This window comes from Leptodactylus fuscus, chromosome 7, assembly GCF_031893055.1.
Source record: "Leptodactylus fuscus isolate aLepFus1 chromosome 7, aLepFus1.hap2, whole genome shotgun sequence".
NCBI lineage: Eukaryota > Metazoa > Chordata > Amphibia > Anura > Leptodactylidae > Leptodactylus > Leptodactylus fuscus.
This window is the reverse complement of record NC_134271.1, coordinates 20,190,235-20,205,353: the sequence shown is the minus strand read 5'-3', so window position 1 is coordinate 20,205,353 and position 15,119 is coordinate 20,190,235. Positions and strand designations below refer to the sequence as shown.

At 45.9% G+C, this 15,119-nt stretch overlaps 1 protein-coding gene across 1 annotated transcript; it reads right to left on the bottom strand.

Annotated features, from left to right (window-relative positions):
• Positions 1-10: 10 nt before the first annotated feature.
• On the bottom strand, positions 11-12,203 carry TAF6L (TATA-box binding protein associated factor 6 like). The gene is made up of 11 exons (XM_075281297.1): positions 12,161-12,203; positions 10,626-10,779; positions 8,874-8,960; positions 7,104-7,254; positions 6,972-7,022; positions 6,797-6,891; positions 6,541-6,615; positions 4,785-5,002; positions 3,557-3,689; positions 3,332-3,460; positions 11-2,515 (listed from the first exon to the last, which is right to left on the bottom strand). The coding sequence occupies exons 2-11, from the start codon at positions 10,770-10,772 to the stop codon at positions 1,877-1,879; spliced, it is 1,725 nt and encodes a 574-aa protein (XP_075137398.1). The 5' UTR covers positions 10,773-10,779; positions 12,161-12,203; the 3' UTR covers positions 11-1,876.
• Positions 12,204-15,119: the final 2,916 nt, after the last annotated feature.

Sequence of the window (15,119 nt, the reverse complement as noted above, 5' to 3'; positions counted from 1 at the left end):
AAACCATCATTTTAATAACAGAAAACAGTGCAAAAGTGATGTAACATTTACATCAGTAATACACGCGATATATATATATACACATCTATAGACATATATTACACTTGCTGGTTTAGCGCAGGGATACGCAGACTTTTTGTGCTACTAGTGAACAGTCCACATTACAATATCTTGGAGAACTAAGCTGTCACTCAATAGTTGGGCCATTAAAAAAAAAACTAAGAAATCAGACAAAGGTTGTGTTCAAACAGCAGATTTTTGTAAAATTGGAATCCGCGCTGTAGTTCATATGGTGAGGATTTCTCTTAGCACAGATCTAGGTCTGCATTGCACAAATAAATAGACACATTAGGTCTTTCTCAGAAAACCATGGTGGGCGGTCACACACAGAGTAACCCCACTGAACAGGGCTGGATTTGCAGCATGTTACACTTTAAGGCTAAGACCCCACGAGCCGTATCCGCAGCACTAAAGCGCTGCGTGAACGCATTGCGGTTCTTTCCACAGCGCTTTTGAGAGAAAGTTCACAGAGTTTTCCTCCACGGACTTTCTCTTAACATTATAACTACGGGAAAGCCGCCGGCGTTTCCGTAGATATAATTGACATGCTGCGATTTGCTGTCCGCGCTGCCATCTTTTCCGCAAAGTGGGGATGGGATTCCCATGAATCCCATCCACTTTGCCTGCACTGTACAACGCCACGATTTTTCCGCAGCAAATCGCGGCGTTTCTGGTCCGTGGGGCCCCGGCCTAAATCTGTGGATCAGTCTTGAAGTTTTCTTGTCAGAGAAACATGAACATGCCCTAATGATTCGTTCACACGGGGCAAGAAGGGGTGGATTTTGAGGTCAAAATCTGCCCCCTCACAATAGAGGTCTATGTAGCCCGCTAGCATTCTTTTTTGTGCTAACGGTGTGTTCCTGCTCGCGCAAAAAAGAAGCAAGCTGCCCTTTCTTCAGGCGGATTCTGCAGCTGATCAAACCGTGGCGTCCGCCTGTCCAAGCACCCTCCGGACTAGGTCCATTCATTTGGGCGACAGTTGCATTTTGGTCCTATTCTGACGCGGCTTCCCGCCTAGAATCAGGACCAAAATACGCAGTGGCTAGCCCTGTGTGAATGAGACCTAAGATCGCCTCTATAAAATGAAAGCGGGTTTCCCATTAATGACACTTACCCTCATCCTTAGGATAGGCGAGGTGTCTGATTGCTGCGGCTCCAGCGATCACAATAGGGGTTCCTGAGTGAGCCTGCATGCTTTCCAAAAATCCAGACACATTCCTTACATTGTGCCTAAATAATAAATGTTATCAGTGGAAAAACCCTTTTAAAAAGGGGTTAACCAATATCAGACTGTTGGCGTCTGACAACAAGTTCACACTAGCATTACATCTCTGTTATTCAGGGAACAACGGAGAGGCAGATCATAAACAGTGGTTAAACAGACCCCTATAGTGGGGTCAGCCATTTTTAAACAAGCCAGTGGAGGAAAAAAAAGTGTTTGCAGGCCAACGGAGACTTTGGCACAGATGTGCCAGTATCAGTATATTGGGTAGGAATGGCAATTCAGCTCGAAGCCCTTTCATCCCGAATTTGATTAAAAAAATATATATATACACTGATCAAGTTCTTTATGTGGGAAGAAGATCAAAACCTTTAAGACAATGCGCTGTGGCATTTGCTCCAGGATATACAAAGTACACGATGATATGTTGTTGAATATAACAGGTTGTACCTAAAGCAAATCCCTATGTGAATCCATTAGACTTGCACACCGAGCTGAGCTTACCCTTCATCACGCGCTGCCAGCGTTCTCGTAGCAAGTATTATAGTACAGTGTTTAATACAAAAGTCCATCAGCTACCAATATAATCTGCTATCACAACGGTAAATAGAGTGACAGTTCTGCCTGGGATCCTCGGCGTCCAGGCTTTGTCATTCTTCCGATCATTGGCAGCTTCTGAGCATAGCGACTAGCTGTGGCTGTAGGGCCAGTGTGCAGCTGAAAGACGCTCTGAAACCTCCGTCCGTTGCCCCCACGGCCTGCTTGTCTACCTCCAATAAGGAAGGTAAAGCGGGGTGCACCACGAGGTGTAAGTCTACTCCTTTGAAATGCTTCTCTGACTCCCTGCCCTCTCTGTCCCTGTCGTGAAGCTCCACGAGGTCGTGATGATGCTGCGAGTGTAATCTGAGGAGGTCGCTGAGGTTGCCTGCCCGTGTTTGTGACCTCTTCCTCTCCGTGAGCCGTCAATTGGGGCATTTTCCTTACCCCGTCCACTGAACATTCCTTTTTTGGCTCCTGTTGGCCTCTAGAAATTGTTCCTGGTTGTGATGGAGTTCCTCCTGTCCCAAAGCGGACGGCTAAGCTGTCTCCGAAGAAGCAATACAGCTCGTTGTACATCTCTAGCAGAGACACAGAGGGGGCGGGGGGGAGTGTAGAGTAAGCGTCATGGGGAGAGGGACCTGCATCCTTCTCACAGTACTTAGCTTTCATTTTCAGAAGACGTTCCACAGCAACCTAATGGGGATAACAAGAAAACGTTGGTTCTTAAAGGGGATGGCCTATTTCAAGGAATATCTAAAAGGCATAAACGATTTTAGACATTTCATTTACTGGCAAAGGATTTATGATCCATCATCAGTATTAGAATCAACACCCAGAACCCACATAGACCAGCTATTCCCAAAAACTTCTGCAATCAGCACCGGTAAGCTCTGTCCACTGTATAGTGATGGTTCTTGCAACTCCTACTCTGACTCCTTCATAGAGATCCTTTAATTCATTCAAAAGCTAGTGATTGTATCCTACTAAATATACACCAAACTAGCCACAAAATTAAAGAAGTCCCTGCTGCACGTGACCACGAAGGACACAGGACGTCATTACCTGGTCCCTTCCTTAGGCCACCGATTGGTCTCAGAGTCACGTGACCTAGGGATGTCACAACTGGCCAAGCAGCAAGAATGGACCGTGCTGGGAAGACACCAGAGCACCAAGGACAGGTGGGTATGATTTTTTTTCCCCACCCCTCCCTAATTAAAAAATAAAATCTTAGCCTGGACAATCTCTTTAATTATACAATAATCAAAATATTATAGTTTAATTAAAAGTAATCATCTTATTTTGAAGTCATTGGTACCAACTCTGACTCCGCAGGCCTGAAACTAATGACCTATCCTGCCTATAATCTGGGAAATCCTAATCTTCCTCATTTCTTACCATAATTTCCCCCCCCTCCCCAGTGCTTATGGATTCTGTACAAAACAGTCAAGCACTCATGTGATTTGCAGACGTCAATAGGAGAATGTTTTTCTGCCAACCTGACTGACTTACCAGAATGGCTCCATAGACCTTGTGTCCATCCGCTTTGACCTGTGCATTGGACATGGAGTGATCATCTAGCACGGTTTGCAATCCAGACCAGTAAGTTGGAAGTAAAGGGTATAACACTTGTTCCACGGCCTGAATGAGACACATTACAGTTAAAGATGTCACTAGCACATACCGTACTTATCCTAATACGATAGTAAGATCATAAGCGATGATTGAACAACTTACCTTCCAGCCCAGCGCATGGAGGCCAACCACAGCACCATAATGAGAGCAGAGCGGTCGGACGGGGTCTCCCAAAACTTTCTGCAGAGATTGCAAAACCTGTGTATACAGCGACCCTTCCAAATCTCGGTGTGTCCTGAAAATAAAATAATTGCTATAAGCGAGGCTGATGTATGTAGGCTACAGGCTAAGGCTACGTTCATATATATATATATATATATATATTTATTTTTTTAATGTAGATTCTGAGCCCCATATAGGGATCACAATGTATATTGGTTTTTTTTTCCCCATCTGCATGTCTTTGTAGAATGGGAGGAAATCCACGCAAACATGGGTAGAACATAAAATCTCCTTGCAGATGTTGATCCTGGCAGGATTCGAACCCAGGACTCCAGCGCTGCAAGGCTGCAGTGCTAGCCACTGAGCCACCATGTTGCCCCATGGCTATGTTCATATATTTGTCAGGCACTCCGCGCCAATTGTCCAAAAAATGGCAGACTCCGTCACCCAATTGGTTCTACTACCGATTCAGGCTCATCTAATAACAAAACTTCTCCTTGCAGTGTTGGATCTCTCTATTCTTCCCTAGATTTTCTCAGTGTTGGGTATGTCCACACAAGACTGATATGCTGCAGATTTGCTACTGCAGAATTGTGGGGAATTTTTTTTTAAAAAAAAAATATATATATATATATACACACACACACACACACACACACTAGCATTACCTGCGACTTCGTCCGCGCCGCCCTAACTCCCTGCGCGAATCACCTCCTACGCGGCCCCAGCCTCCCCATCCTCCTTCCTCTGCATACGCGGCAGCACTGAGGCAGTTTCCCCACCCTGCCGCAACCAAGGGCGTCACTCCCATCCATGCACAGCAGTCGGAGCCATCCGCGGCACGTAACAATGCCCCTTGCCAATGCTTTACCTACAAACTGCAACGGGCGGCCCCTCTACCAATTCCCTCCCACCACCCCTTACAAACCTCCCTATCCCACCCCTCCCACAAGCATCCTGGCACTTGGGTCCCCCATTATCTGCATTGCTGGGGGTTCCAGAGGTCAGACCCCAGCAGTATGACACTTATTCCCTACCTCTGGATAGGGAATAAGTGTCAGTATTGGAACATGCCCTTTGATCACCCAAATCTTTGCTTATATATAATAAAGACCCCAAATATAATGAAGCGTTTCTCCTAAATATTCCTCGTCCACTTCCTTCTCACCATATGAGGCTCAGTAATCCTGCTCCGTAGTCTCGCAAAGTCCAGTGATCATTGAGGGGATTGATAGAGGCAGCAAGCGGCTCCGTCACACAGTACAATACGCTCTGCATGAGGCTACATCCGTAACTACCCAAATACAGATAGGGGTTCGATAGGAGCGACCGCACCAACTGCAATAGGCGACTCAGCTGCTCCAGATCATGGCTCACCGATTTGACCTAGAAGAAAAAAGTGGAAAAAAAAAATCAATATGGCTTGGCCTGACCTACATGTCAGAGTCTGAGGTTGTGATGGGAGATTTTGCCTCTTATATATTTCTCATTCCTTTCGACGTCACTCAGGGCTTTGGCTCAATAATAATGTTTGTTTTCCCCACCACACATTCATTTCAATGGGCTTTGGATGGCAAAATCCACCTGAAGATAGAGCAAACCATTTTTTTTCCTCTGTAGCAGAAAAATTAGCTAGCAAAAAAAAAATCTGCTACTCCCATTGAAATAAAAGGGAGTTTTTTTTTTTTTTTTTATAAGGTGGATTCTGTCTCAAAATCCACCAGTAAAAAACTGAGTGTGAACATACCCTTTCTCAGCTGATCAGCAGGGGTGTTGGAAGTCAGAGCACCACTGATCTAGTTATCTAGTATTGATGGTCTATCCCTGTGATGGTGCCAGAGGTGGAACTCAGAGCCCTCTCTTTGGGCACTCATCCGTGGAGCATATTGTACTGTGTGGGAGCCACAGTGCAACAGATTATACTGTGTGGGGGCCACAGTGGAGCAGAAAGCTCTATAAAGCCCCATTTGTATGACCATAATTTGCAGGTCTGTGATTGTCCTCAATTGTGGATCCGCACATTATTCAAGTTAAATTGCCGTGTTGGCACTTTGTGATAAATTATTAGGTTTTGGGTGCAGTTTGGGCACTCGGTCTCTAAAAGGTTCGCCATCACTGGTCTATCCTATCCAGCCAGTGATTGGATGAGTGGACCAGGAAGTAGAGACCAGTGGAAATAGCAAGGGATTAGTGAAATGGGTAATAGATCATTTTTAGCCCTTCTGCCCCTTTAATATAAACTGTACCATAGTATTACTTTGCATCTTGTATAATCTCCATAAACTATATCCTACACTACAACCTGATAGGGTTAAGGGGATATCGTCACTCCATAGGGAGAGACCACCATATAGGTGTGTGGAGTCTTATTAAGCCATGAGCGCTCCACTGCAAAGGAACATGGGAAGAATATGCAAATCTGACTTCCATGATGTAATTAGGATGCCAGTGCCTCAAGTATGCACACCCATAGAGGGCGCTGACTGAGAATGTGCAAGTCTGTCTTCCATGATGTAATTAGGAAGACAGAGTCTCAGTCAAGCAAGCCTATAGAGGGCGCTCCCTTTAAGGTTGGCATGATGTTAAAGGGAGCGCCCTCTATAGGCTTGCTTGACTGAGACTCTGTCTTCCTAATTACATCATGGAAGACAGACTTGCACATTCTCAGTCAGCGCCCTCTATTGGTGTGCATACTTGAGGCACTGGCATCGTAATTACACCATGGAAGTCAGATTTGCATATTCTTCCCATACAACCTGATAGTCAGCAGAAATCCAACCATGCTGGATATCTGTGTGATCACATTCACTATACATAGTTGCAACTATCAACCCAACATTTGTGATCCTAATGTTGCACGACCACAAGTCACTATATAACCCGAGCCTTCAATATTGCTACAATATTGGGAATTCTATACTCACCCCGCTCACAACATACACAAAGTACGGTAACAATGCAGCAATCTTTGAGTTTGTCTGTAAATCTTGTAGCGCCACCTGGGAAGAATTAAGATATATAGACTTTAAAAAAACAGACAACATAATGAAATCCAGCGTATATAGAGGCTACAGCTACTGTAGTGTATACGGCCAGCAAACATCTCTAGTGTACTGCTGTAGGAATAGGGCAAATTCTTCACTACATACAGGACGGGCACATAATATATAGGATGATTACCTTCATAAGATGCATATCATCTCCTAGCACAGCTCTCGTCACACGCTGATAATATTTCAACAGGTCATCTGTTAGCATCGAGACTGCAGCAGGAACTGCAAGGAAATTATTTGACAATGAATACCCCAAAAACATTCAATATGGATTAATATGTAGTTACCATGTGAACACTGACCTGTCCCCTGTGGCTCCAAGTTTCCTTTACTGTCTAGATAAGAGACATGAACTGGAAAAACAATAACAGTTTAGAAAAACTCAGCAAGTAGCCATTTATTTGTTGCCGCCCCAGGAAAAGATGGCTCCTTACCTCTTACAGCCGTCTCGGCAGTGCCTTTAGGAATGTTTGTGGCCAAAGCCAATTCAACCAAATTGACATCACGGTCCTCAGCGCAATGACAGTCGCCATCACGAACACTACGAAACGAAACTGGGTCTGGGGATCCGTGACCATATATTGGCTGCAAGATACAGGAGAGGAATCCTCATACAACATGCCCTGTACATAGACGGCAGCGTATCGCTTACATCACAAACAAAAACATTTCATGTATCCGGCAGTCTGCCAGAATCTGACCAAATGACGTTCCTCTGTGATCACTCATACATCCGACATAATGGGGGGAGGTAGTTTCTTTCGCCAAATGTGCGCCATCGGCCCTGATGATGTTTCCATAGCTCACATTTACCGTACAGGGAAAGCGTCCTTTTGGCTTTCACCCGGCTGATACGTGTATACTGAGCAATATACTTTTTTTTTTTTTAACCACTTCAGTACCGGGCCAATTTGTGGTATATTTTTAGGTTATTTTGTATGTGTGGTTTAAAGGGCTGTATAACATTTTTCTCATACGTCTCATTCAACTATTTTTTTTGCGTCTTTTTTATGTTGTTTTTATTTTCAAATGTTTTTTTAAAATTTTATATAAATATAATAGGAGGGAAATTGTGTCTGGTTTTCACTTTTCTTTTTTTTTTTTTTTAACACAAAATGTTACTGAAAAACTTTATAAAATAGTTTTTTTTCTCTGTTACTGTAATTTTCTATTTTATATGGTGTCAGGGGTGGGGCTATAACCTTCAATTACGGCGTTTTATTGGCATATTATTTTACTTATTTTTTAAATTATTTTATTTATATATTTTTTTTAAACTTTTCTATCAGGTGGTGTCCCCATAAGGTCATAAGAGACCTTTGGGGAAATCTGATCACTTTTTTTGTATTAGAGACGGATTTTGCTTGAAACTGAGGCTGGTACATTTAGCCCCAGTTGTAGGAGGAATCCAGCCTTCTGCATGTTGTATATACACTTTACTAGAGCTGATCCGGGTCCTGTAGGTCCCAGCAGCTCTTAAAAGACGCTGACACCGGCAGATCACGTGACCGCCGGGTCAGAGGGCGGCCACATCATGGTGGCGCTCATAGCTGTGTATAAAGCGCTCATTGAGCACTGTATACACAGCGATCGAGAAGGCAGGGAAGGGAATAAACCTTTCCTGCCTTCTCTCTGGCAGCTCCGAATGAAGTTACAGCCGGCTCCCAGTATCAGCAGCTGCACGATCTCATAAAGCTGCTGTGTTCTGAGTGGATGTACCGGTACGTCCTGTCAGAACTAGGCAACCACTATCCGGATGTTTATACTCTATGGGGGGGGTCTGGAAGTGGTTAAACATGGGTTCCTATGGATGAGGCATGCAACTGTGTATCATTGAAGTCTCCAGTCCTGACTGCACCACTGAACAATGTACACATAACCTTATTGACAAGGATACTAGAATGTATGAAGGAACAAAAAAAACCCTTTAGTGTCAGAATATACTTAAAAGGAACATCATGGTGCTGAACTCATGGTGCCAATGACTTTGCACAGCACCCACACCAACCCCATGAATCTATGACTTCAGAATTGTATTAAACTAATTTTCTAACACTGTGTAACTGAGAATTTTTAACCTCAGCATGGCCGCAGCGCTGTTTTCAAGCTCTACAGCACCATGCCATTACTTTAAATCTGATGACAGGTTCCCTTTCAAATCTGGAACCAAGGTCCACTTGACAATATTTTCATTATCATATTACCTCGACATTACTCCAGCGCAATGCTCGGTTGAAGTCTTCTACGGTGAGTCTTCGCCTCCGAGAGTGCCTGAGAGACTGTGCGCTGAACTGGGAATATACAATAGACATGAGACGCTAGAGGCGCAGTTTACAGATAATGCTGACATTAAAGGGTTCCTCAGCCCGCAACGATAACCTTTTTTTTTTTTTTTTTTTGGCGCCGCCCCCCTGAGGGGCTTGGCTGCCTTGATGCAGTGCTCCAAGCTGGGAGCAAACTTTTCTTTCCTTTTTCACTCTTTTTCTCTGTAACTTCAAGAATCCGGTAACCAAGCAATCTAGCACTATGAATTTAGCAACTATAAATCGAATGGAAGACCCTGTGGAGTTTTTTGTTCCTTTTGTTTCCATTGTAAAGCATGGACTCAAGACCTGGTTCAGCTGGTTTCCACATGTGCCTGTTACCATCCCCCCAGCTAGGACAGCATGGCTCAACATGCGGCATGGAAGAGAAACCTACATGGAAATGCGGACTTCTTCCTTCAAGGAGATGATTTCTGGTGTCAATTGCTGTTGTGTGAAGATGCTACAGCTGACTGGTATTTCTTTCTATTACTGTGGACACGTGGGACACTGTTACAACCTGGGAACCTACAATCACCCACCTACCCCAGGAGTTATGGAAGCTTGGCAAGAGAGCAGCACCATGTATACCTGGATGGTCTCTGACTTCCTTGGGGCAGTAGAACACTGTGGTAAGGAGGAGGAGGAGGAGGAGGGCTTGTGATGAAGGACATTTGGGGCATTTTTTGTGGTTAAAAGGACAATAGTGCTGATACAAGATACCGAACTATAAGCTGTGAGCAGGAGATCTCACCACCTACCAAAGGAACTGCCACATGTTATCATGATAGCTGCATATGTCCCCCACCTCTGCAAAATTTCTGCTTGTTATATCCACATGCTGTGACCCCCCTCCTCGTGTCCTACAACCAAGTCGGCTTTATTATTATTATAATTATTATTATTAACATCACTCCGCACAGAGAACTAAATGATCCTGCAGTGTGTCTGTTTCTTTCTTTTTTTTAGTTGCTATGATTCCTAGGATTTCTCTATCTGCCATGAGCTGTATGTGTTTCTCTCTTGTTATATACTACTGTACCATCTATGAAACTGTATCACTGAAATTTCCCCATTGTGGGACTATTAAAGGAATATCTTATCTTATCTTAACGCTGATCTTTAAGGCTGGGTCTGCAGATAGTGCAGTGATATTGGTAGCCGAAACTAACGGCACCGATATCTCTGGAACTGGGGCAGACACCTGCACTGAACTAAGTAGTATATAACATGCGATATATTAGAGGACCTGAGAAGGAATTGTTCTCCTGATGGCTCATTTTTACCTTCACTTTTCAATACCATAGGACAACACTTTACTTTCTTCCATCTACTCATCTTGAGGTACATCCCAACCCCATCATGCCCTTATGATTACGCATGTAAGTTGACACTCCATCCACCTTTACAAGACTGATGGAAAAAGCTGTGACCATCGTCAAGTCTCCCAAATATTGAATGGAGCAGCATCTCTCATGTGTGACCATTCAAAAAGGATGTGGGACCCCGCTCATGTGATCAGTGGGGGTCCCAGCGCTGGGTCCTCCATTAGACAGACACGTCACCTATCCTCTCTCAGTAGAACCAACTGGTCCTTTTCATCACAAAACAAGTTTGATAGAATAAAGCAGAGAATTTACAGATGAGACATACTTGCGTGATTTCCCGGAGGCGGTAACATACATCCTCCGCCAGGAGAGCGGCCACCTCATCGGTGATCTCCAAACCCACACTGTCTGCAGTCAGTCGAACAGAGTCCTGGCAGAGCTCCACGTAGCGCCGATCCTCGGTGTGAGACATCCCAGCACTGTAAATAACACAATGTGACAGAGGTGACTTTTTTTGTATTTTTTTAAGGGATTTTCTGTCCCCAAATGAACTTTATGTGATCTGCTGAGGTCTGACTCCCTATAGGTGCTGGAAGCTGGTACAGTGTGGGGAGAATGTGCAATAGGCTTCAATAATAGGGGCGATACAATTCACCAGAACACTGCTATGCACTGGACAGGACTGCAGCATTGTTCCTATTAGGCTAAGTTCACACGGGGGGCGGTATGGGGGATTTTGGCACCGAGAGTGACGCATGAGCCACATCACTCTCAGGTAAAAACCCGCCTGCCACGACTGTTGCGGCTTCCCCCCACCCCTCGGAGTCGGCTCAAATGAATGGTTGCTGCCGCCAGGGTTCACAGAGCTGCAGAATCCGCATGAAGAAAGGTCAGCTAGCTTTTTTTTTCCCCATAAGCGGCCGCATGCCGGAAAAAAGTAGCCTGGCAGTCTACATAGCCCACCGTTGTAAGGAGGCGGATTATGAGGTGGATTACGCACCATAATCCGCCCCCTCATTGCCTGTGTGAACGGGCCCTTACTTGGAGCAGACTGTACGTGCCCCATCCTGGCCAAGAAGAGGGACGACCATCAGAACATGACACTTGGCCCAAACCTAATGGGCTACTTGTGACCGCCATTACTTTGTCATTGCAACTTTTATTCCTTGCGAAAGAGCCTGTGTAGCTTTCGCCATAGTTTATTAGGGCAGGTTCACACCCGCACCCCATCTCTGCTTTGCGGGTTTCCGTCTTCTGTCCCGAGAAACTGGACAGGAGACCGAATCCCGGCAGTCAGTTTTCATATCCATTCACTTGAATGGGTTTGCAAAGTGACCGCCCGTGAGCGTCTTCTGCCTCTCCGCGGCAAAACCATTTTTTTTTTTAACCAGACACAAAGTCAGACATGCCGGACTTTGTGTCAGGTTACAAAAACCGGTTTCGCCATGGAGAACAGAAGACGCTCACAGCGGACACTGACTGCCGGTTTCGTCTCCTGTCCAGTTTCTCGGGCAGAATACGGAAACGCACAAGGCGGAGACCAGGCGCAGGGGAGGTGAGCGCTCAATGCACCACTATGACCAGGTGGGACTGTATGAGGTAAGGGGTGAATTATAACCATAGTCTTCACCTCACTGACGTCATACCAGCGCACATACACGTCACCTACAACAACCAGCTGGGTATGCGCTCACTCACTGGATTTCTAGTTTGCCTCTATATGACGTCACTAGTTTCCTCACTCCCAGCATGCACCAGTGTGCGCGCCCCTTGTCGCTGAGGCGCGGTGCGGCCCGTAGTCCCCGGTCATACCGGCAGCCATGTACCGGAGCCGCTACTGTATACACACGAGATACTCACCGGGTCAGGATCACCGGCCTCCCACTACGGACTCCACATCCCCCCGCCTCACTAGACAAGCTGCGGGGCGGAGAGCGCGCTCATTGGTTACTGCGGCCGTCAATCACGTGAGGGTTCCTTGTTTGATCACGTGATGCTCGGCGCGCTTTGTCTTGTGCATAGAAGGCCTGCCCGGGGTCTAGAGTAGGCTGGAGCTCCTCATAGGTCCTTAGTGCTGGAGCTCCTCATAGGTCCTTAGTGCTGGAGCTCCTCATAGGTCCTTAGTGCTGGAGCTCCTCATAGGTCCTTAGTGCTGGAGCTCCTCATAGGTCCTTAGTGCTGGAGCTCCAGTCTGGACACATTGCTGCCCATAGACTGATTACAGAACAGACCAGGGTGCAGTGAGAGGCGTAACTGGACTGTCCAGGGTCCCAGTGCAAAATCTGTATGAAACCCCCCCCCCCCACCCACCCACCCAGTACAAAATCTGTATGAAACCCCCCCCCACCCAGTGCAAAATCTGTATGAACCCCCCCCCCCACCCAGTGCAAAATCTGTATGAACCCCCCCCCACCCAGTGCAAAATCTGTATGAACCCCCCCCCCACCCAGTGCAAAATCTGTATGAAACCCCCCCCACCCAGTGCAAAATCTGTATGACCCCCCCCACTGCAAAATCTGTATGAACCCCCCCAGTGCAAAATCTGCATGAACCCCCCCCCCCCAGTGCAAAATCTGTATGAACCCCCCCAGTGCAAAATCTGTATGAACCCCCCCCAGTGCAAAATCTGTATGAACCCCCCCCCAGTGCAAAATCTGCATGAACCCCCCCCCAGTGCAAAATCTGTATGAACCCCCCCCCAGTGCAAAATCTGTATGAACACCCCCCCCCCAGTGCAAAATCTGTATGAAACCCCCCCTCCCCCCCAGTTGTGATGTATAAGACCTCATACAGTCAGTATGCTAGCCCTGTCCCATTCATTTCTATGGCCCCATACACACAGCTGTCTAATCTCACGGTCCGGTGTAGGGAGCCATGAGCAAAACCGAGGGTAGTCCTATCTCTGTTCAGTTTTGCGCCCCTGGGCCACAGAAGCATGGCTGGTGTACGTATAACATTCATGTGCCGGCGACACGTCCATGTATTCTTATAGTGAGGTCTATGGCCTCCGCTACACCAGGGCTCAGTAGTGATTGTTACCTCCGCACAGTGTCCATATTTAGACCCATAAAATCATCTCTAAAGTTCCTGCCATTGGATTTCTCCTTTCCATATAATTTGCTGTTCGCTCCCTGTTACTAGGGATGTTCCTTCCTTACATCTCACAGCTTCCAGTGTAAAAAAAAAAAAAAAAAAAATTATTTATGGACTTTTATTTATTTCTGGCTGATTGTGTTATTACTGCCGAGGCGTCATAGACAGCGAGCAGACTATTTTTTTGCTCATCAATTTCTTGTTTTCTGTGTCAGGGATCTTTTTAGCTGCATCATGCCCTGTATTTGCAGTACAGTGTCCCTGGTTCGCCTATATTATGGTCACTTTACTCTGTCTGTGCACATGTTTGGCGTTTCACGTGCATTATTTAAAGAGGACCTTTCATGTTCTCGAGCACATGCGTTTTTTTATACTGCTAGAAAGCCAACAGTGCACTGAATTCAGCACAATTCAGCTTTCTAGCGGTATATAAAACCACATGTGCTCGAGAACATGAAAGGTCTTCTTTAAGGGCCTTCCTGCCTTTGTTTCTGGGGCAAATCTTACGAGTTGCCAAGTGAGCACCGCAAGCAAATTAGAAAAGTACAAGGCTATAGCAAATGGCTCCATCCAAGTCACTGAATACCTTGTCTCATGTACTGCGTAGCCACCAATCCATCATTCTCCTCTCACTAACCGGTACAGACAGAGCCCCCATGAGATGGAGACGGGGCGACACAGGCAGACGTACAAGCCACGGGAGAACAGACTGTGCCAGCACTGCGACCAGGGGGCCCTAGAAGATGAGACCCACTTCCTGCTACACTGCACCAAATACTCAGCTGTGAGGGCCGTCTACTACCAAAGACTCTCTGCCCACATCCCAGACTTCATATCTGCAGACGAGAAGAGGAAATTCTACATCCTACTGGGAGATCGCTGCCCAATATGTGTCCAGCTGTCACCAAACAAGAGGAAGATGAGACTCCACAGACTGTTATACCCCAAATCACCCCCCCATACAGCGGTCACCAACTAAGAGGTAGATGAGACCCCACAGACTGTTATACCCCAAATCACCCCCCCCCCCCATACAGTGGTCACCAAATAAGAGGACGATGAGACCCCACGGACTGTTATACTCCCAACTCCCCCATCACCACCACCACCACTTTACTAGCTTTGGCAATGCCAAATATCTATTCTTGACATGCCAATAAAGCTTGTTTGATTTGATTTAACCAAGTGGTCTGAAGGTCTAATCCGCCTACTCCTCTCGTCATATCCTGCCCCCACATACAGGAGGTGTAGAACTGCCCATCTATTACATTATAGCGGTGTAAGAGGAAGACGCCTAATCTGTATTCCATCCAAAGGGGAGGTTGCGCGGATGGGACACCCCGCCCCCAGTGCCGCCTCATACGTGAAAGAAGGAACGTTTGCGAGTCAAATATAAAACAACCAGAGCAATCCTGCCGCTCTCATTTTCTCCACTCCGTACGATCTGAAACAGTGTACTCACAGGCCACAATCACCCCCTTCATTTTACAGTTAACAAATTGTTAACAAATGTATTCCCTGTTTCCAGGACAGTCCCTGCAATACATCAGCTACATCTAAAACAACTATTGATTTTGGAATATCAAGAAACAGCAAAGTGTCCCTCTGAGTCACACGTGAACCTAAAACCAATTCATTGAGGTTTTAATATAAAGAATTTTATTAAAAATTTAGTAATATTGCAAAGAACAAGCCAAACAGGGTATCATAAACAAAAGGTAAGGAG

Excerpts from the sequence above, each read along its gene's own strand:
- TAF6L (XM_075281297.1), bottom strand. The coding sequence starts at position 10,772 with ATGTCTCACACCGAGGATCGGCGCTACGTGGAGCTCTGCCAGGACTCT. Across the intron at positions 6,616-6,796 it reads ATGATATGCATCTTATGAAG|GTGGCGCTACAAGATTTACA; the intron begins GTAATCATCCTA and ends AATTCTTCCCAG. Across the intron at positions 3,461-3,556 it reads TCCATGCGCTGGGCTGGAAG|GCCGTGGAACAAGTGTTATA; the intron begins GTAAGTTGTTCA and ends TGTCTCATTCAG.